The sequence below is a fragment of the Acyrthosiphon pisum genome, chromosome A2 (genome assembly GCF_005508785.2).
Source record: "Acyrthosiphon pisum isolate AL4f chromosome A2, pea_aphid_22Mar2018_4r6ur, whole genome shotgun sequence".
NCBI lineage: Eukaryota > Metazoa > Arthropoda > Insecta > Hemiptera > Aphididae > Acyrthosiphon > Acyrthosiphon pisum.
In genome coordinates this window covers 104,582,633-104,605,114 of record NC_042495.1, presented here as the reverse complement: position 1 = coordinate 104,605,114, position 22,482 = coordinate 104,582,633, and the positions used below count along the sequence as shown (strand labels likewise).

At 30.0% G+C, this 22,482-nt stretch overlaps 1 protein-coding gene across 6 annotated transcripts; it reads left to right on the top strand.

The window, feature by feature from the left end:
- Window positions 1-1,133: 1,133 nt before the first annotated feature.
- LOC100162803 lies at window positions 1,134-22,081 on the top strand. Of its 6 annotated transcripts, XM_029489348.1 has the most exons (13): window positions 1,438-1,524; window positions 1,667-2,165; window positions 2,223-2,276; window positions 3,927-4,052; window positions 5,211-5,330; window positions 8,740-8,868; window positions 9,404-9,532; window positions 10,113-10,193; window positions 10,587-10,709; window positions 13,038-13,148; window positions 19,798-19,965; window positions 20,151-20,282; window positions 21,645-22,081. In XM_029489348.1, exons 3-13 carry the CDS (start codon window positions 2,238-2,240, stop codon window positions 21,711-21,713), a joined length of 1,227 nt encoding a protein of 408 aa, XP_029345208.1. In that variant the 5' UTR covers window positions 1,438-1,524; window positions 1,667-2,165; window positions 2,223-2,237; the 3' UTR covers window positions 21,714-22,081. The 6 variants fall into 6 exon arrangements, with proteins under 6 accessions (XP_008181040.1, XP_029345207.1, XP_008181041.1 ...); XM_008182818.3 differs by lacking the exon at window positions 1,667-2,165 and having other exon boundaries at window positions 1,134-1,524; window positions 10,116-10,193; XM_001944955.5 differs by lacking the exon at window positions 1,667-2,165 and having other exon boundaries at window positions 1,136-1,524.
- The last annotated feature ends 401 nt before the right edge of the window (window positions 22,082-22,482 follow it).

Here is a 22,482-nt window from a genome sequence, read left to right as displayed (position 1 = left end):
TAAAAAACTGGCTACGGTTTATACCGCCGTATAAAGCTGTTATCACATTTTTATAAAATAAATTAAATATTTTGTTCACTGTGACTGCGGTAAATAACTCAATTTTAATATTGAGTGGTGAATACTTTATTTTCATTGTTGCATTTCACATTTTTCAATTGTCACCACATAAAAAAGAGAACTTTATTTGTGAAATATCATTTTTATTTTTTCGGTATCGGAACTACAGAAAAAGTTATTGAAGTTTGAAAAAAAAAAACAAAAAATAATGGATTTTTAAATAATAAGAACTTTTTTTCGTATAAGTCAAATCAAAAAAAATAATTATATTTCACATACCTATAATGTTTTGAACTATTTAATTGTATATATATATTACTACAAATCGATCCGAAAACTAGCATTATACTATATTATGAACACATTATTACAGTCAGTAGATAAAAACAAATCTGTTGGTAACTGGTAAATGGTAATACAATGTCAAAATCCAAAATGTGGTTTCTGATTATATTGAAAAACAAGCAGTGACAAATTAACTAATGATCATCTCATCACTTCAAGTGTAACTTTTTAAGTTTTAAACAGTAAAATAAAATAGGGTTTTAAAACAGGAGGAGAACGAATAGCCTTTAGCTACATGCGTACGGAAATTGCTGCAGGTAAATGCTGTTAGATAAATTATTAAAATATTTTTTATGTAAAATATGATAAATGTTTCAATAATATCATACGTATACGTAGTAACCATGACAAATTAGATAGGTGTCATCACAGTTGTACTAGTTTTGCGCAGTAGATACGTATCTCCTTCACCTCCGGCCTATATCGTAAGTCTCTACTTCTCATTGGTTGATTTTTTTCTATGTTATATATGTATGCATATGGTTGACAGCCAATAAGAAGTGGAGAACTACGATATAGGCGAAGTAATGAGCGGAGGATGCGTATCAAAATACTGTAATGATACCTATCTATAATTTGGCATGGTAGTAACTATTAAACATATATAATATATATATATTTCTAGATTACCTTTGAATATTATTCATTTAATAAATACGTAATATTGATAAACAGTATTCAATTAATACACCTATCTATTTATCAATATCTAATCGCAGGCTATTTTAATATGCAATTCAATAGGACTTTATAATAGTATAATAATTGACATTTGGGTGAGTAGTTCAATTTAATAGTTATTATTGCTATATAACTTGTTATAGTCATCGCATGAGCCTGCAGACCGACAAGTAGTGGTCTGAGACATACAGAATACATCTGCACAACCTAAAAACGACAACACTTGTCTTGTACTTTTAAAATTTTTTCGGTGCAACTTCTTATAATTGACCAGCGCCCACAACAAATTTCGTGGTCGACGATCGTCTCGTTTTCATAATGCTGATAATGTTGCTGATACCAAGGATACTGGTTGTAGTGGCCGTGATGTTGACGGTTACCAATTTCGGGGTGATCGCGCCGAGGTCAATCATGCCTCATAAGGTCCCCAGGCCTCAGGTAATGTAACGCATATTTTTTAGTGAAAAAGTGGCACAGGGGTCAGTTCTTAAAATGTACCTACAATCACACAATAGCCTATAATCTAATTTTACATATTTTTATTACTTTATCATAAAATGTTTTTTCATTGCAATTTTAGATTCCGAGTGAATTGAGAATGTATCGACTTTACAATATACATCATATTTCGCCAAGCATATGGGCACCCCCTTTTTTCTTCAATAATGTAGTTATTCAAAATCTGATTATTGGAATTTTTAAATATAATTTAAAACCATATTTTCAAATTCCTGGGATTTTTTCGTACTACTTAAGTGTCCTATGGAGATACAAACTTCTGTTTTTCAAATGAGAACACCCGTTTTAAGCTATAAATTATAAAGTAAATAATTTTTCTAAGAACTTTGACGTTTTAGAATCAAAATTCATACGAGTACCTATTAATTGAGTTATTTCCATTTGTGTCCTTAGGATAAAATGTTCATGGTATAATTGGGTCCAATGTCTAATGGGTTTATCAGACACGGGAACTATAGTAATTTGATAATTTTAATTAAAACTCATCAACAGTGCGTTACCTCGGTAAAGTCAGAGAGACTTTTCCCCCCTAACGAGTTATGATATTATGAATATACAAAGTAATTATATTATACTCTGTTTTATTATAAAGTTAATAATAATGAATCATTTTTTAGCCCCCAATTAAAATAATGGGACTCAATTCAATTATCAACAACAACTTTGGACCCGTAAGTATATTAAATAATACCCGTATTAAACAAATAAAATATGAATAATTGTAAATGTCCATAAGGCCAATTTGGGTTGGTTATTAATTATTGGATTTTATTCAAAAATTAATTTATATACATCCAATGTCAACTTTTTGCCACGTTTGATATGAATATGTATATATTAATTAGCATACCTATGGTATTATTGTATAAATATATTATATAATTATGAATATTTTTTCAGTATTTACCCTCAGGGCAGTCTTGTTAAGTATACGAATACTTGTATTTAAAATTTAAATACTTTTTTTGTATTTTAAATACTTAAAAAATACTTTTTATTTGTATCTATATTCAAGAACACTAAATACTTTATTAAATTATTATGTTCTACTCTAATTCCAATTTCATAATTTTTCATAATTCTCCATTGCCTAGCAGTGCTCTTATTGAACGGGTATTTAGTATTGCCATATATATAGATATTAGTAATGCCATACTAACAAAATGTCGATTAAAGATGGACGATAACACATTTGAAAAAACAATTTTGTTAAAATACAATTCAGATATTATGTAATTCATATCTATTAAAATATACAATATACTGTCTACTATTATATTATAATATTTGTTTGCTTTATTATTATAATTATTTATTATATATTAATAGGTATCTAAGTTTCTGAATTTTAACATTCCATAATTAGGTAAGTATCAACTAAATAAAAATAAATATTTCAATATAAAATTTATAATTCACTAAAAAAAGAGTATTTGTTGAAGTATTTTGAATATTTTTAAAAAGTATTCTTAACAAAACTGCCTCAGGGTATGTTGGCTTAAGTCCTAAATCCAGCAATAAGTATAAGGATTACTCGGTAGATATAAATTTACTCAATACGTATACATTATAAAACTGACGTCAATGTTATGAAATGGCTGTTTCATTGTTTAAACATCATTTTTATTACGCAGTATTTTTTGGAGGTTAATTACTAATTAATGAAAAATCTTCAAAAATAGTGTGAAAACAAAAATAACTCACCAAATAACCATTCCATTTGGAGAAAACTACCAGAACTAGCTAATGAAATTATTCCAGACCAAATATTCAATATATATTTACTACTATCGATTAGAAATTATGTTTAACACATTAAATTTAATTATTATAAAATCATCTAGTTAATAATAAAATGCATTCATTTTCTTATAATAGTATAACCTATTTAAAATATTACGTAGGTAACTGACTTTAATGCCATCAAAAATAAGAAAAATTCCCTAAAAAACTTTAAAAATGATTTTTAAATTCAATAAAAACACATTTATTTTTTGACAAGGTTTTAAATAATGTCTGAACAACTTAACTTTGTCTATTTTTTTTAATTTCTAGTGCACATAAATGTTTTTCTCTACCACATGTTGTGGCCCAGTAAAATTTTTTTCGGCTGTCACTCTGACCTCACTAACCTTACAAAATAGAACGCTTCCATCGGATTTATTACTTTATCGAACAGTTTTTATATTTTACACGCATATATTCTGAACTTAACTATTTTATACGTACTTAGTATTCTAAGAAATATTTGTTTTAAATTAATTTGTACAATCATTTAATAATTAAAAAAAAACTAAAACTTTACAATAACTTTTCCACAGGCCGATTATTTCGAATTGTTTATGAAGAGACACATCGATTTTAAGTTGAATTTACGAGAGTGGATACGGCATATAAAACAAGCTAACACACAATTATTAATTCCATCTTCTTATGTTAACCAGAAGGTAATGAAACCCAGATATCTAGAGATCACATATAAACATAGGACATATTGTGTACATGAATTACATATTTACATAATTCCGTAATAAATACCAAAATAATATAGGTATTTCAACACACCTCCTCGTTTATTCAAACCAATAGTGACTGTATATATATTTTATTTTATTTTATTATTTTAAAAGTATTAATAATTCACAAGTGCCATGTGTACATGTGCCGGATACCTATTATAGCCTAGTTATAACTGTATGTTAAAATATAGTCGTAAGTTTAGTTTTCATTGAAATTATTTTCCAACATCTTATATGCTCCCCCAGGATGACTAGGTAGGTATATTATGTTTAATCGATTCGTATATATTAAAATACCGTGTCAATGTTATTTATTTATGGTATGGCTGTCTCATTGTATCAAAATAATTTTCATTACGCAGTATTTTGTTGTGGGTTATTGTTATTAATTATTGGACTTAATTTGGACCAATAATAATATGCCATAAAATTCAAACACTAATAAAATTCAAACCTTCCAAAATAACATCCTTCGTAAAATCACAAATTCTCCTCCTTATATTTCAAACCTAACTTTACACACCGATCTAAAAATTAAAACAGTCCACGAAGCAGCAGTAACCTTTTACAAATGTTTCCGCTCAAAACTCCCTTCTCATACCAATCCCCTCATTTCAAACTTTGCCACCTTCACAATTCTTGGGAACCCTCCCAGGAGGCTCAGAAGGAAATGGTGTAGGGATCGTCTCAATGATTAATTAAAGTAGCTATATACATTTAAAAAAAAAAATTATCAAGTAAGGGTAGTGCAACCACTGGGTGACTCCTCCCATCACGTTTTCATTTAAATATTCTTTTTTTTTTTAAATATCACATATTCTTATTGTCCCTAAAGAAACAGATTGTATAGACCTTATAAAAAATAACAAAAAAAAAAGTTTATATTTCAATAAAATACTTATATATTACTTGCGTAACTTGTCACTCTACAACCTTTCTCCTATTCAACCATCAACGTCTACGAACTCAAAAATATAAACGATTAGTGAGGGATCACTACAATACCAAGAAAGATTTGTTTTAAATTAATTTCTACAATTATTTAATTATTAAAAAAACTATAACTTTAAAATAACTTTTCCACAGGTCAATACTACCAATGAGCTTGACTACATTGATGAAAATCTGTCAATTTTACATGGGAGGTTTCAGCAGATATGTGAAGACTTAAGAGGATTCTTTCAAATTCCTCCTGTTGACCAGAAGGTAATGAAACCCAGATATCTAGAGGTCACGTATGAACATAGGACATATTGTGTACATGAATTACACATTTACATAATTCAGTTATAAATAATATAGGTATTTCAACACACCTCTTCGTTTATTCAAGCCAAGTAACTGTCTATATATTTTATTTTATTTTATTATTTTAAAAGTTATAATAATTCACATAGTCCAGTCAATAGGGGGTTTTGCCTTGCATTAAATACTAAAGTTTTGAAACTTGGCAAAACGTTTCGTCTTGGGGCCCTGATTGACCAAAAAAAATGCGCCATCCCTCTGAGGTCCGCAACCGTCCGCCATATTGGATTTTAGGACAAATTTTTCACTTTTTTATGGTTTTTTTACAATATCTCTAAAATTATTAACTTTACGATAAAAATAGCTTATTTAAAAATTAAAGATCGTAAAATTTTTGACAAGAAATACTCTTTATATTTTTAGCTTAAGAGTAATAGATAAGCGACAAAGTCCATCCGCCCGTCATAGAATATGGCGCCACGCGCTATAATGACGTATATATACTATTTACATATATACGTATGCACGCAATTTGAAAACTGATCGAATGTAGAATAGGTATATATGTTTAGTTTCGTGTTATTGTATTGTAAATAGTATCGCTGAAATATATTATTATTAATAACTTACCTCATTTGGTATTTTTATAACATTGATATAACCTTTTATACTTTTTATATTCATTCTTCTCTGTAAATATTGTCTGCAGTACATATATTAATCTTTGTAAATACTGAATAGTATACATTTGTATCATTAACTATTTTTTTTTGCGAAGAATATTGGATAAATAAAGTAACATGATTTTAAAATATTATTAAATGTATTATTTTGTATTTAAAAACATTATTGAAAAATATAAAACAAAAAAAATATTATAGCTACATGATAAATATATACAGATTTTAAAATTGTATTTCTTCTTTTTTTCCCCTGTTGTTTCCTCTTCATAGTCCTATACATTTTCCACTGAAACTGAATAAAACAAATTATTAATAAGTACCTACTAAACAGTATTGTATTTGCAGTTTTCTAAATTTAATTATATTTACTTTTTTTCCGCTTTGTTGTTGTTACGTCTTCGTGATCTGAATCGGAATCCCTAAACTGGTCATCTGGTCGAATTTCGATACGAGAATTTGAGCATGATTCACCGTAGCATGTTTTACATGTAACTGAGCACTTCATTCCTTGTTTCCGACAGCCACAATCCGACGACTTAGGCCTTGTTGCAGACATTATTGAATGTTCAATCGCAGTACATTTTTTTCCGATCTTTTCTTTTTGTGACTTTTTTTTTTCAAAATTATACTCTCTAAAAATATTCTTAGGTAATGGGGTAAAACATTATCGACATTCTTTAAAAAATCAATAGGTGATTCGTAATATGAACATTCATGAACCTGTGGCCATAGATCTTCCATAATTATTTCTGCAGCTGCATGCACTAATAATTCGCAAACGTTCTTCCTGAGCATCCGTATTTCTATTGATATACCAGTTTTCATTTAAAAGTTTATCACCAAATGATCTCAAACCTAATATAGGCTGTTTGTTGGAATTTTCAGATATTGTAACGTTATTGCCATATTTTTCGATTAACCTCGATTTCACAGTCCTATTACGTCTGGTTTATATCCATTTAGTCGGTCGATTAAATCGGAAATTGAAAATTGACATTCTTCACTATCTTTAATAAAATCAAAAATAGTATCCATAGCTTCAGATATATTTTCCTGTTTTGGTCATCCCCTTTTTTGTCCCGAAGAAGCAGTAATTAAAAAAAAAAAACTTACGTAACAATCATGATGATAAATGGCCTCCGCGGATACTAGATCTGGTTCACTGATAAGTCTTTTCCAAACAGTTTTTTCCAATATCATCACCTCGTTCTACAGCCCTCCCTAATATTTTTTCGTGTGACGATAAACTTCGGACATTATATACTTTAGAACGTTTATTCGCAGGTTTTTTCCGTTCATTTATTAAAAATGCGTCATCAATTTTTTTTTCACAAAACTGGAACTGGTGGCTGGTCAAGAGTGTCTTACGGGGTAATTCGATCAATTCTCGCGTATCGTGTTCGAAATTCTTCGTGTTCTTTAACGGACTCGAGATATTTTATAACATCGGCTTTACCGTCTTTACGAATGACACTCGAATTTAAAAATGTTATTATACTTTTCGTTAAACTATAACGCCATTACCCTCAGTAAACCCTTCGTCTTAATATAAAACACGTATTTAACGAATAACTCAAAAAACGCAAAAACACGAAACACACTGTTAATTTTTTTTTAAATGCGTGGTTACGGTACTAATAACACAGACAACGTATCGGACGGTGTGACAGTCACTAACTAAATGTAAAAGTGTCTAGACACTTAACAATAACACAGTGTATTAGTATTATTTTAATACAAATTTGGGGGTGGGTGGGTACTGGATATAACTTAAGTGGACTTGTTGCTGTCCCATTCATAAAAATAGTTCGCGCTGCCACTGTAATATATATACTGCATTATATACGCCATTATAGCGCACGGCGCCATATTCTATGGCGGACGGATGGACTTTGTCGCTAATCTATTACTCTTAAGCTAAAAATGTATAGAACTTTTCTTGTTGAAAACTTTACGATCTTTAATTTTTATAGTTGCTATTTTTATCGTAAAGTTAATAATTTTAGAGATATTGTAAAAAAAAACGTAAAAAAGTGAAAAATTTCCCCTAAAATCCAAGATGGCGAACGGTTGCGGACCTCAGAGAGATGGCTAATTTTTTTTGGTCAATCAGGGCCCCAAGATGAAACTTTTTGCCAAGTTTCAAAACTTTAGTATTTAATGCAAGGCAATGCCTTTTTTGGAGCCCTAATGACTGGATTAACAAGGGAAACAAATTTTTGACTACAAATTTTGGCACCCCCAAAACACTGGTGCACCAATATTATGTAGGTAACTGACTTTAATGCCATCAAAAATAAGAAAAATTCCCTAAAAAACTTTAAAAATGATTTTTAAATTCGATAAAAACACATTTATTTTTTGACAAAGTTTTAAATAATGTCTGAACAACTTCATTTTGTCTAATTTTTTTAATTTCTAGTGCATATAAATATTTTTCTCTACCACATGTTGTGGCACAGTAAATTTTTTTTCGGCTGCCACTCTGACCTCACAAATCTTACAAAATAGAACGCTTCCATCGGTTGTATTACTTTATCGAACAGTTTTTATATTTTACACGCATATATTCTGAACTAAACTATTCTATACGTACATAGTATTCTAAAAAATATTTGTTTTAAATGAATTTGTACAACCATTTAATAATTAAAAAAAACTAAAATTTTACAATAACTTTTCCACAGGACAATTGTTTCGATCTGTTTGGGGATACCGACAGCCATACTAAATTTATATCGAATTTACGAGAGAAATTACGTCAGCTAAAAGAAGCTCAGAGTGGATCAAATTCATCTACTATCGTTAACCAGAAGGTAATGAAACCCAGATGCCTAGAGATCACATATAATTTATAAACATAGGATATATTGTGTACATGAATTACATATTTACATAATTCCTTAATAAATACCAAAATAATATAGGTATTTCAACACACATCCTCGTTTATTAAAATCAAGTGACTGTAAATATATTTTATTTTATTTTATAATTTAAAAGTATTAATAATTCACAAAGGAAAAAAATGTTTGACCACAAAATGTATTATAGGATAGTATTTGTATTTTGAATACTTTAAAAAGTAACCACTGGGCGACTCCTTGTATATACTTTATAAAAAATAAAAAATAAAACTTTTATATTTCAATAAAATACTTATATATTACTTGCTTAAATTGTCACTCTACAACATTTCTTTTATTCAACCATCAACGTTTACGAACTCAAAAATATAAAAGATTAGTGAGGGATCACTACAATACCTACCAAGAAAGATTTGTTTTAAATTATTTTCTACAATTATTTAATAATCAAATCAACTAAAACTTTTAAATAACTTTTTCACAGGTCAATAATACCGAAATGCTTGAGAACAGTGACCACTCTAATGAATTTCTGTCGAATTTACAAGGGTGGTTACAGCAGCTAAATGAAGGCGAGAGACAATTCTTTCAAATTCTTCCCGTTGACCAGAAGGTAATGAAACCCAGATATCAAGAGGTTACGTATGAATAGAGGATATATTGTCTACACGAATTACACTTTTATATAATTCAGTTGTTAATACCAAAATAATATAGGTATTTCAACACATCACTTCGTTTCTTCAAATCAAGTGACTGTCTATATATTTTATTTTATTTTATTATTTTAAAAGTTTTAAAAGAATTACACAGTGTCATGTAAATTTGTCTTATGATGACTGTAATAACATCCGATAGTGGTAAGTTGTTGATTTATACTCAGATAACTGGTACACCAATTTAATGCAATGTCATCAAAGCTTAATTCTTTTAACTTGTTTAGTAATAATTATTATGTTATGTTTATCCTTTTTAGTTTTTATTACCACAATTGATTATTTTGAAATTTGTCGTTCAATAATAACGACATAACTTGTATTTGCCAGTAATAAATGTATAGTGAACAAATCGAATGGCCTTATATGTATACATTAGCTGATCTGGCATTTATCTTGTTTTTTAATGAGTTGTTTTACATAACATCAATCAAAATCGTCACGAATAATGGAAACATACCGTTTGTGGATTTGCAGCAGAATTTGTCAAAGCCGGACACCACGCACGAAGAAGCCCACGGTCAAGTATTACCGACATTTTCCGCTGTTCCAATTGAGGTAATGTAACGCATGCTATATTAATGATTACATATGTAAATGTTACACCGGAGGGACGGCCGTTTTCACGTGTCTTAAAACAATAGCCATATTGCTATAAATGTATAAGTTGTTTTAATTTCAAACAGCATTGTACATTGGTATTATATTATACTGTCACTGAAATAATAAATAAAAAAAAAATAATATCAAATATAAATTTAGGTATATAAAATAAATTATGAAATTATGGAAAGCTAAAAAGTAAAAATTAACTAAAAAATTGCGCACTAGGCACGTGCCTTGTGGGCCTATGGATAAATCCGCCCCTGTAAGAAATATTTGTTTTAAATTAATTTGTACAATCATTTAATAATCAAAAAAAACTAAAACTTTACAATAACTTTTCCACAGGTCGATTATTCCAAAATTACAGGGAATAGAGGCAGCGAATTTAAGTTTAATTTAACAGAATGGATACGACAGCTAAAACAAGCTCAGAGACGATTAATTCCATCTACTCTCGTTAACCAGAAGGTAATGAAACCCAGATATCTAGAGATCACATATAAATATAGGACATATTGTGTACATGAATTCAATTTTAAAAGTTTGAATAATTCACATTGGAACAAATTTTTGACCACAAAATGTCTGTGCCCCCAAAACACATTAAATATTAGCTAGGAAGATAAAACAAACGTCTATTTTAGTCCTTTATAGTTTACCAGTTGGTGTAAATGAAATAAAATTACTTGGATGCTTCAATGATTTATCAATGAGTAATAATCATATTCTGTATTTTCCAAATAGTTCCGATTCAATTGGTTCAAAATTATTCATATTTTTACTAATAAATTTGATATTTTTACACGTGCCCATGTATTATTATAATCATAACTTTATTCATAGCTTAAACTTTATCAATTAGTTTAGGTTCATTGCCACATTTAGACATATCGCTCCCAGCAGGTGCAAAAAATATTTAACACCGCGGTAAGTATAGTCTAACTATACGTGAGATATGAAAGATAGATATTAAATTTTGAGCAAAACAATATTTAATTTAAGTAAAATAATGTGAGATTATTTTTAAAAATTTTGTTGAATAATTTCATAAGCCCTCTCATTACCATCACAACAAAATAAAATTGAGCGTATGCCACTTGAGCCCTGCTTGTAATTCTTTGCTTAAGTTGTTTTCTTTTTTTTTTAAACATTTTTAGGTACCTACTTCAAAGACATATTATAGCCAGTGCAACCCAAAATGCGACCTTGTCATCATTGCTTATTTGCGACATTGATCGTTCAATAACTATATGACTTGTATTTAGTATAAGTAAACAGTAAAATTATAAGCGAGTCGATTTGGTTTACATGAGTGGAGCCTGACATTTAACATGTTTTTGAATGAGTTGTACTACGTATTTAAGTTACATCAAAATAAATATGTCATAATGGAGATTGTGCTGTCACATGTCGTAAATTCTTCAAATATGTTTTGAATTATTTGAAATGCTGATTCAGCATAACCTATCAATCCCGTAAAAATACCAAAATAATATAGGTATTTCAACACACCTCCTCGTTTATTCAAACCAAGTGACTGTCTATATATTTTATTATTTTAAAAGATTAAATAATTCACAAGAGAACAAATTTTTGACCACAAATTTTGGCACCCCCAAATCACATACAATTGGTTTTACAATATTCTATATTTTTATACCAATGCACAGCCATTGCACATTCATACATAATATGGGCTGTACAAACTTATAGTTTTCGATAATAATACAATTGAAAACATTAATCGTGAATCGTGATTATAATTTATAATAAGCACTAATGCAGTAACTATTATTAAAACTATACGAATTCCGAATTCCTGATGGCTACGTTGGGTTAGATTCCTGAGTCCAAATTCCTTCGTATTTCTTTTGGAAAATCATTTTTTAAAGCATATTTTAGTATTTTACAGCACATAACATATATTAAACTTTTATTTTTAAATAATCAAAAAATTACAAAGTATTTTGAATTCAAATATACAATGTTCGTTGGTTACTCTTTTACATTTTGTAATGTTAATGAATTTCAATTATATATAAACAATTTTTTTAGAAAATTCCCCATCCAGGTTGGTTAACTAATAACTACTATGTTCATACAACGGTTTACGACTATGATAGTAAAAAAAAAACTATTTAAAAGCACAATTTTCATGAGTGTCAAAACAAAAATAAATCACCAAATAATTTAATAACTTTTCCATTTGGAGACCACTACCAGACATATATAATGAAATTATTCCAGACGAAATATTGAACATATATGCTACTATTGATAGGAAATTATGTTTAACACATTACACCTAATTATTATAAAATCATATTGTCATATGGCAGTGTCCTCGGACATATTTTCAGGCCTTTTTTCGGGATTGCCACTTAAGGGTGTACTTGGGATACGTTCAAATTTATAAGGCCCCAAAAATCTATATTTTAACCGGCTGTTATCATATTTAAATATTCTTCATTTCATATTTTTTTGTTAATACTTTCGTCTTTTAGAGTTACTCGTTTGACTTATTTACTTTAATTACTTTTATTTGTTATTAGGTACCTATCTATATAAGAATATTAGCATTAAGTATAAAATATAAATGTATAATAACAAAAATTATATTACCTAATTTGGTATATTGTTACTTTACCGAACGGTTTTCATAATGTCCATGTTTGTATTCATAATTCATGTTAGTACCAAACTATTTCCATAATTAGTATACTGAGAAAGATTTTTTTAAAATTAATTTGTACAATGATTTAATGATTAACATTGACTAATACTTTACTATTTCAGAACAGTAAAAACCAAAATAAATTTTTGTTCGATTACATGGATGAGGTAAAGAGAAGTGTGATAGAACAAGCTCAGAGACGATTCAATCCAACTACTCCCGCTAACCAGAAGGTAATGAGACTCAGCTATTTAGTGTTCACATTTGTACAGATTACCAATGCACAGCCATTGCACATTCATACATAATATGGGCTTTACAAACTTACAGTTTTCGATAACAATACAATTGAAAACATTAATCGTGAATCGTGGTTATAATTTATAATTAGCAGCGACCTCTGCTAAAACTATACGAGTTCCGAATTCCTGATGGCTACGATACTATTTTAAGCCATATATTTTAGTAATTTACAATACGTTAAACATTTATTTTTAAATAATCAAAAAAATACGAAGTATTTTGAATTCAAATATACAATGTTCGTTGGTTACTCTTTTACATTTTGTAATGTTAATGAATTTCAATTGTATTTTTATTTTTTTCATAGAAATTCTTCGTCTGTATGGAAGACAATTTTAATAATACAATCAGGTTCTCGAGTAGGTATCTGACAACTGCTGTCATATAAATGATATGTATTTAATAATGATTATAAATGTGAATTAACACCTATCTATTAACTCACCATTTATATATTATTATACACTAAACGTCAATACATCAAAAGGCCACGGACAAAAAAAGTGGTCCGCCCCCGCCACGCAGCTCATCACCCTTTCCGACGAAAACCACTCTGGGTCTCTGGGGCTTTTCCGCCGGCGAAATCCTCACACAGCCGTCCCGCGGGTCGGCTCTTTATCCACTGCCTTTTCCCATGCAGGACGTAATATATAACAGCTAGGTATATGTATACCACGGTATACAATTTATAATATTATAACGGGGAAAGAGAGCTGCGTGTGCGATGCGTCTTTGATTTTTGTTTTTCCTCCTTTGCGAAAAGCCCGAATTAATGAGAATAAGACCTCAAAGTGCGTTTACTTAAGGTACCTTTAATATATAATACTCATAAAAATAATATAATAATAATACCTACACTATCGAGCACCCCCCGTCGAGTTCTCAAATAAAATATTATCTAAAATTTCTGCGTCCGACTGACTGCTGCACGCGTAGACTATACCATTTTTTAGAATTTATTCGTTCTCGCGCTAAGACATAAGTGATAGATATAGTTGTTATCATAACTGCCATTGTTCCCTACATTTTATATTCGATAATAATATTATAATACACTGCATAGTGCATATATTATTATATACATATGCAAAATGTTTAGCAAGTAAATTAAGAAAACTTATGTATGCATTTAAAAATTTAACAGATATCTTAGCACTTAAGACAATTAGAGTAGTGTATCAAGCATTAATTGAATCCATAATTAGATATGGTATTTCTATATGGGGAGGTACGTATGATACAACTATAGATCCATTAAAAAAAATCCAAAACAAAATACTAAAAATTATCCTAAAAAAAGACTCAAGATACCACACAAAATATTTATACAATGACATGAATGTACTACCAATAAAAAAAATTATTTTATAAAGCGTCGGTAATTTACATAATTAAAAATAACCTTACTTTTAAAACTGAACACGGACACAATACTAGGCAAATATCTAATATCAAAGTACCAACTATGCATAAAAAATTAACACAGTCCACATGCTTATATATTGGTCCAAACATTTTCAATATACTACCAATAGAAATTAAACACAGCAACTTTTTTAAGATTCTTAAAAAAAAACTTACACTTTGGCTAAAGCAAGAACAAAATAATGACAGACTCATAACAAACGTATAGGATTACTGCATTATTTATCATCTTAGTTGTACGACTTTAGTAATTATTCTTAATTTTAGTCTTATAATAACATATTATATTGTATTATTTAACTACACAATACTATATCATATAAACAAAGAGAAAAAATTATATATTATTTATATTATTAATATTATAGTTAGGTATGTGAGAAATGTATAAATATTACAAATTGTAAGTACTTAATTTATAAGAACTATTTAATGTATTTATATTTCAAATTGTGAACTCATGGGCCCCCGCCCCCCACACGAACATTTTCAGTGGGGCCCATTATCTTCTTGAAGAATAATTAAAAATAAAAATAACACACTTTTTTATTTCGTATTCCACAGTTAGCATTTCGTACTTTACAAAGTGTGTCGTACTACACACAATTTTAGTCCCTGAACAATGTAAAATAACATTAATATAAAAATAAAAAAATAATATAAACATAATATATTGTGATGATTTAAAAATAAGCATGTACATTGCTATTGATAAAACTTCACCTTATAATAATATATTAATTAAGTTGGTATAGTCAGCTATTTTAAATGAATAATAATTGAAGGGATTTGGAATAGCAACTTCTTTTATCCTATCTTTTACTACCAATTAAAGCATATAATTATTACGATTGATTGGGATCGTGAGTATAGATTTATAAACGAAGGGTATAATGATTTGTGATGATTTATGAATTTATGATGCACCGGAGTCTGCGTGTCTTTATTAACTTATCGTTGATGATGATTTTACTATTGAAATTATATGGCAAGTATTATTATAATTTCTTACCTGGTTTATGTTGCTTGATTTGAACGATGATAGAATTTGGAAGTAGAGTATTGACGATGTTAATTTGTAAGAATAACGTGAGTACAATTTTGGTTTGAATATAGAAGTTATATTTGATAGTTCACAACAAGATATTTATTTAATTTAGAAAGAGTAACGTTTTTAAGTTAATATTCGCTTCAAGATGTTGGGTAGCGAAGTAAGACGGTGCGTATGAAAAAATGTGTAAGCTCAGTATTGGCTAGTATGAACAGACTGATCCGAATATCGAAATGGGAGGTCCTACTTATAGTATTGACCTTTGATACCTTGTTGTTCCGTATTAAATTGTTATTGTTTATTTTGCATAAGTACATGAGTATAATCAAAATATGTTTTTATAAAATTAGTGACATTTGTACATATATATATATATATATGGTTATTACTTATTGATAGTTTTTGTACATTTTGAATTATATCAGGGTACATGGGTACATATATTTATTATGTTTTGATATTGTTTATTGGATATTGTATAGTGATTTGATTTCATAATGAGTATGACTGTTCTTGTTGTGTATAATTTTGGGTAACATAATGGGTACATGGGTACAGATAGTTATTGTGGTTTTTTGGTAATGAAATATTTAATAGTGTTATGATGATATTGAGTCATGAAACTGTGTTGGTGCAATGACGTAGATATCATTACAATATGTGATTCACAAATTCTCCTTGAAGTGGAAAATATCGGGTGGTTTTTTGTTATTATTATTATTCATGAGTCTTAAGTTAAAATTAATATTTAATATCCAATTGTTATATTATTATACATAGTCAAGTACACTCGTATTCAATCCGTTATAATTAATATTAATACTATATTACAACCTACATAGTAGATTTTGATGCCGGTACATACAAAATAATATTATATTTATTAGCTAATTTTATTTCACTATTTTATTAACAATACAAGCTTAATGAGCGCTACCAAGCAATATTTATGGGGATTCTAGATTACAGAATCATATTCCAAAATAGAACACTCTAGAAAAAATATAAAATTATTAAGCAATTTGGATTACTCAATATCCTTGGAGAGCAAGTTCTTTTCATAAAATCGCAGTCTTTTTGGTTTGTTCGATGTTTCTTGTTGATAAAATGTTTTGTTCATCAAGCAAAAAGTCTAAGCATTCAATAAAAGGTTACTCGTGGGATTTATACACAGGTTACAACAATCCCAAATTCTAACAGTACAATAATATATAGACACGATTCCACCAGTCATATAAATTAGTTTTACACCAGGGTGTCGACGATTAATAATAATATCAAATAAAAACCAAATAAATTACAAATCATAAACGTTTATTAGTGTTAATAATATATATAGGTACATACAATTATTAATTTAATTTTATTATTAGAATTATGGAGTGTGTTACAAGGCTAGTATATAATATTTTTTTTTTTTTTACATATTAATAATTTAAATAAAGGAAGAATCTAGAGTAATGATAATGATAACATAATGATACAAATAATGACGTGGTAATAAATAGATTTATGGATAGATGATTATGGTTTTATAGCAATATTTATATTTTATAGGTATCATTTTTACATGGACATTTCTTATACCCATGCACAGTTCCGGGGGGGGGGGGCACAAATTAGGGCCCTCAACAATTTACATAAAACAAGGTTAGAATTTACAGGGTTAAATTTACATTTACAAAACTATAATATATTTAATGGTCTAAGTCGCGAATAAACTCTTTATCGTCTTGACAGTCTACGTCGGGAAGACCGCAGCAAACCATTCGCACTCAATTTCTTCACTCGGCTCCATAGTGAGCGTCGTTTAGGTCTGGCGGCGGTTACTGTATTTTTAATTTCCGCGGCGTTTCGCGGCCGCAAAGCGATACTATATCCTTGTAACTGGCCGCGGTCTCAGGCCTAAAGGTCCTGCCGAACCATGTTCGACTCAGCATCCCTGCGATTGACTGCGATGCCATGTCTCGTATCGAACTAAGGGCGTCGGATTCGACCGGTTTAACGTGCGGCGGAAAAGTTTGCGAGGCAGACGACTTCGCGTCGATGTCGATGAGTTCCCAAGTTCGTCACTGCACTGTCGGCTGTTGTTTCCGCGCTCGGTGAATCCGGAAAAACGGACGTCTGTGTGGACGGCATCCCATCAGGTGCATCGACTCCGGCATTGGTTGGGAACGATATGGCGGGCATCGACTTACTTAGTCTTTGAGCCATCGATCTCTTGACACCACTAACGTCGACCACTATCCGACGATTTTCCCGGTCGAATTCGACCGGTTTAACCTGCGGCGGAAAAGTTTGCGAGGCAGACGACTTCGCGTCGATGTCGATGAGTTCCAAGTTCGTCACTGCACTTTCGGCTGTTGTTTCCGCGCTCGGTGAATCCGGAAAAACGGACGTCTGTGTGGACGGCATCCCATCAGGTGCATCGACTCCGGCATTGGTTGGGAACGATATGTCGGGCATCGACTTACTTAGTCTTTGAGCCTTTGATCTCTCGGCACCACTATCGTCGACCACTGTCTGACGATTTTCCCGTAGGTCACTGAAAACCTGTAACATCGCAGCGTTTGTTGACTGTAAACCGATCGGAACCGCCTCGCCTTCGGAAACTGACTGCATTGGTATATTCGGTAACGATCTATACCGTTGATACGGTTGTATACCGGTCAGATCATGGTCTTGAAATTTCTTAGCGCGATTTTGCCGGAGATCGTCCATCACTTTTAACATCGTTTCGGTAGCAGCAGACTGTGTCCTGGTTTCGGACAAACCATTCACCACTGTGATATTAGACATGATAATAATCTAAATAAGATACGACAATTTCACACTGTATCGATGAATGGTGTACAAAATATGTTTACAAATTACAGATATAATACGAACAAAATGTAATTCAAACAGTTATACGCTGCCCATAGTTACAAGATTTATAAAGTTTCTTTAAAACCAGTCAGTGGGGCCCATTATTATTTTTAAAGAATAAATAAAAAAAAAACTAGGTTGTGTTACAACAGTACATATATGCAGGGGAAGTAAAACGTTTTTCGCAGTTGATCGTATGAGTTGTGCGTGTAATAAAACATTAAATCACATATTTGTACGTATTCGGCATCTGTATACCATTTTTTACATCCATAATATTATGTAAGTATTGTATGTCTGTACTAAATTATTGTATCTGTACACTGTTTGAATGTATAGACATCATAAAGTATGTGGTTTTACACATAATAATAATTCACGTGATAATAATATAAATACTAATTTAATAATTATTATTTCAATATTTAAAAAGCTTATTCGTCGTATTGAGTAAAATTATAATTTCAGTAAACTCAATCAGTTAAATATCAGTAATAAATAATATTATGTGTGTTTACGGCTAGGTATATATTTGTTTAAATTAGCAGTATAAAATAATTAGGTACCAATGACCACTCACGGTCCTGTTTAATTAGAGTTAATTACTATACGAGTGTTCCATAGACTAATATAGAGGTGCCGTTTTTTCTAAAAAGTAAAGGCAATAACGCAGACACAATTTATAAGTATTACCATTTCATATGGAATAACATATTGTACAAATCCAAACAGACTAGCTAACCTATCCAATTGTTTTGTGTGTAAAACAACAAATGGTTATCACTTTTCTATGTAGTTTCAACGCTACCTAGTGAGGAAATATCGAGCTAACCGACGCAGTAGGTAAATGTATTATTATATTAATATATGTGCCACTTTTATCAGCCAAAAGTATTGCTATAACCACCATTGTTCGTTTTAAAATTTGTCGTTCAATAACCACATGACTTGTATTTGGAAGTAATAATTGTCTTATAGTCTTATAGCCTTACATTAGTGGAGCTGGCATTTATTTTGTTTTTTAATTAGTACTTTTACGTTACAACATATTACATAGGAAATATTATAATTATTGAGATTGAACTGTCGCCCGTCAAATATTTAGACTTTTTTAATTATTTTGACTGATGGTTATATCTAATGTTAAATAACTCTTAGATCTCCTCGCACATTAGGATATAGAAATACCAAAATATTCATATATTATTTAGCTTATTTAGTATATTTTATTGTAGACAACAAAATATGGACCACCTCAGAGCTTGGAGTTTACAACCAGAAGCGCCATAATTGATAGAAACACGACGTTGGTTGGTTTGCAGCAAAATTCATCAGAGCCAAACATCACACTAAAAGAATCCCACGGACAAGTATTACCAACAGTCCCCGTGGTTTCAAATAAGGTAATGTAACGCAGGCTATATGATTTAGTGGTTACGTACGTACGGACCTGGTTGGTTAACTACTGTGTTCATACTACGGTTTACGACTATGATATTCAAAATGAAACCATTTAAAAGTACAATTTTCATGAGTTTCAAAACAAAAATAAATAAATGAATAATTTATCGATAACCTTTCCATTTAGACACCGCTACCAGACCTAGATAATCAAATTATAGACGGCCACACTAAGTTTATGTCGGATTTACGAGAGAGATTATGGCAGCTAAAACAAAGTCAGAGTCGCTTCATTCCATCTACTCCCGTTAACCAGAAGGTAATGAAACTCAGATATTTAGTGGTCACATTTGTACAGATTATACAGTGAACATATTGTGTTACATGTATTACCTATTTACGTACATCCGTAATAAATACCAGAATATTATGCCCATATAGGTATATAAAGTTATTTTATTTACCACTGATAATTGAACCAAAACCTAAAATCAAATTACACCTAATGTAACCATTTCACCACGTTATTATTTGACAATACAAAATGTTCCGTACGGTAAAACGGGACCCTATTACTGAGGCTCCGCTGTCCGTCCGTCCGTCTGTCATCGGCTGTATCTCATGAACTATGAAAGTTAGAAAGTTGATATTTTCACAAATTATGTATTTCTGCTGCCGCTATAACAACAAATACTAAAAATCCTAGAATATATAATATAATCAGTGTTTCCGACATGTTTATAGCTGATGATGGTACGGAACCCTTCATGCGCGAGTCCGACTCGCATTTGGCCGGTTTTTTTTCATTCCCGCATAAGACGTTTTCCGCTTAATACGCTCTATACAGAGCTGGTCCCTTAAAGAGCGTCTTAAGCGAGTTTTACTGTAGTAAGATTTTTCTCTTACGATAAATAAACTAAATGGATAGTCACTTAAAAATTGAACATTGAGCAAAATCGATCAAATGTACTTAACTATAGTAATTATGCTGTTATTAAACCATTTTTAAAAATATATTGTAAAAAATAACTCATTGTTCACGAGGCAGTAATAATTTATTTACCATTAATCTTTGAACAGAAAAAATATATCTAAGAATACATTTTTAAATCCAAATTCTATAATTTTCTGCACTTATACATTATGAACAATTTATATTTATATTGTATACCTACATTTCTAGTAAAATTATAATATTATAAATAATTTTTGAGCAGCAGCGTTTTGCGGATTTTCTAAATATCCCGTCGGACTGTGACTAGTGACTAGAATTCTATATGTGACTCACTATTACACGGCACTATAAGTGTTTATATTCTATTAAAAATACATTTACTTAATTTGTATACATCATAAATATACCATCGTTGTACTAATAATAATTGTTATTTCATAACGATATGATTTTTTTTTTTTACCTAAACATAGTACTTTGTTTTTAATGGATTTCAAAGAATTGACAGACTTTTAGTACACACAATTACTTATTGAATTACTACGACATGTCCACATGGAGCTCATAGGAACTAATAATTATTTAACTTGTACAATGATTCAATTAGGAAATTTTACTACAGTTTAAATTACTTAGACCACAACAATGTTATATTAGGCATAGAAAGTAATTTTATAATTATTATCTACTAAAAATGTTATGTTTTTGTACTTGATTCGTCCTCAGACACCGGTAGCAACTGTGGAACAAGGAACTGCAGGGCACCAAAATTTTCAGTTACCAGCTGAAAATTAAAGATGAAATTCTGAAATCGAAGTAGTTCTATCAGATCAGTTGGATCGGTGTTTTATGTACAAGTTTTACGGGGTGCAGTTTTCCCCTGTGGTTGCCACACAAGGGGCGACAAGGGCAACATTTCAATTCCCAAATCTATATATTGACCGGTCCCATATTTTATTATTTTAACCCAAATATTTAAAAACATAGATGTATAATAATACAAATTGTATTACCAAATTTTATTTACCGATCATTGTTACTTTAACGGAAAATATATGAGGAATTTTTAGTTTTTATACAGTTTATTTATGTTCTTAAGTCACATTTAGTTTAAATAAATAAATTACAACATGAATACTGTTAGCACTGATAGTACTATGATATTGATTTGTTTTATGAAGTCTACAAACTGAAAAATTATAATACGGAATCTTAAATATGATTTATTTTGAGAAGACCGCAAACTGAAAACTGATTTAAATTCGCTAATAGCCAGTCTATTTTAGGTGTCGGGCAGGCCACTTTTTTAAAATATTGTACCTCTATTCCTATTAATATTGTTTCATTATTTAAAATTTTGAAAATTTGTTTTCAGAAGGTTTACCACCTAGTCGGTAGGACTAGGATCAGTACAAGAAGTACGTAGAAACAAGCATAAATTATTTACTGTTTACGCACGCGGTGACTAAACGTTTGCGAACGAGAGGGTTTGGATCGATCCTTTTTATTATTTTAATCAACTCATTTGAAAACATAAATGTATATTATTACAAATTTTATTTAC

Bases quoted from the DNA above. Each gene is read 5' to 3' on its own strand.
- LOC100162803 (XM_001944955.5), top strand. From the start codon at position 1,405: ATGCTGATAATGTTGCTGATACCAAGGATACTGGTTGTAGTGGCCGTG. The intron at 2,277-3,926 runs GTAAGTATATTA...ACTTTTCCACAG, and splicing joins TCAACAACAACTTTGGACCC to GCCGATTATTTCGAATTGTT. The intron at 20,283-21,644 runs GTAATGAAACTC...ATTCGTCCTCAG, and splicing joins CTACTCCCGTTAACCAGAAG to ACACCGGTAGCAACTGTGGA.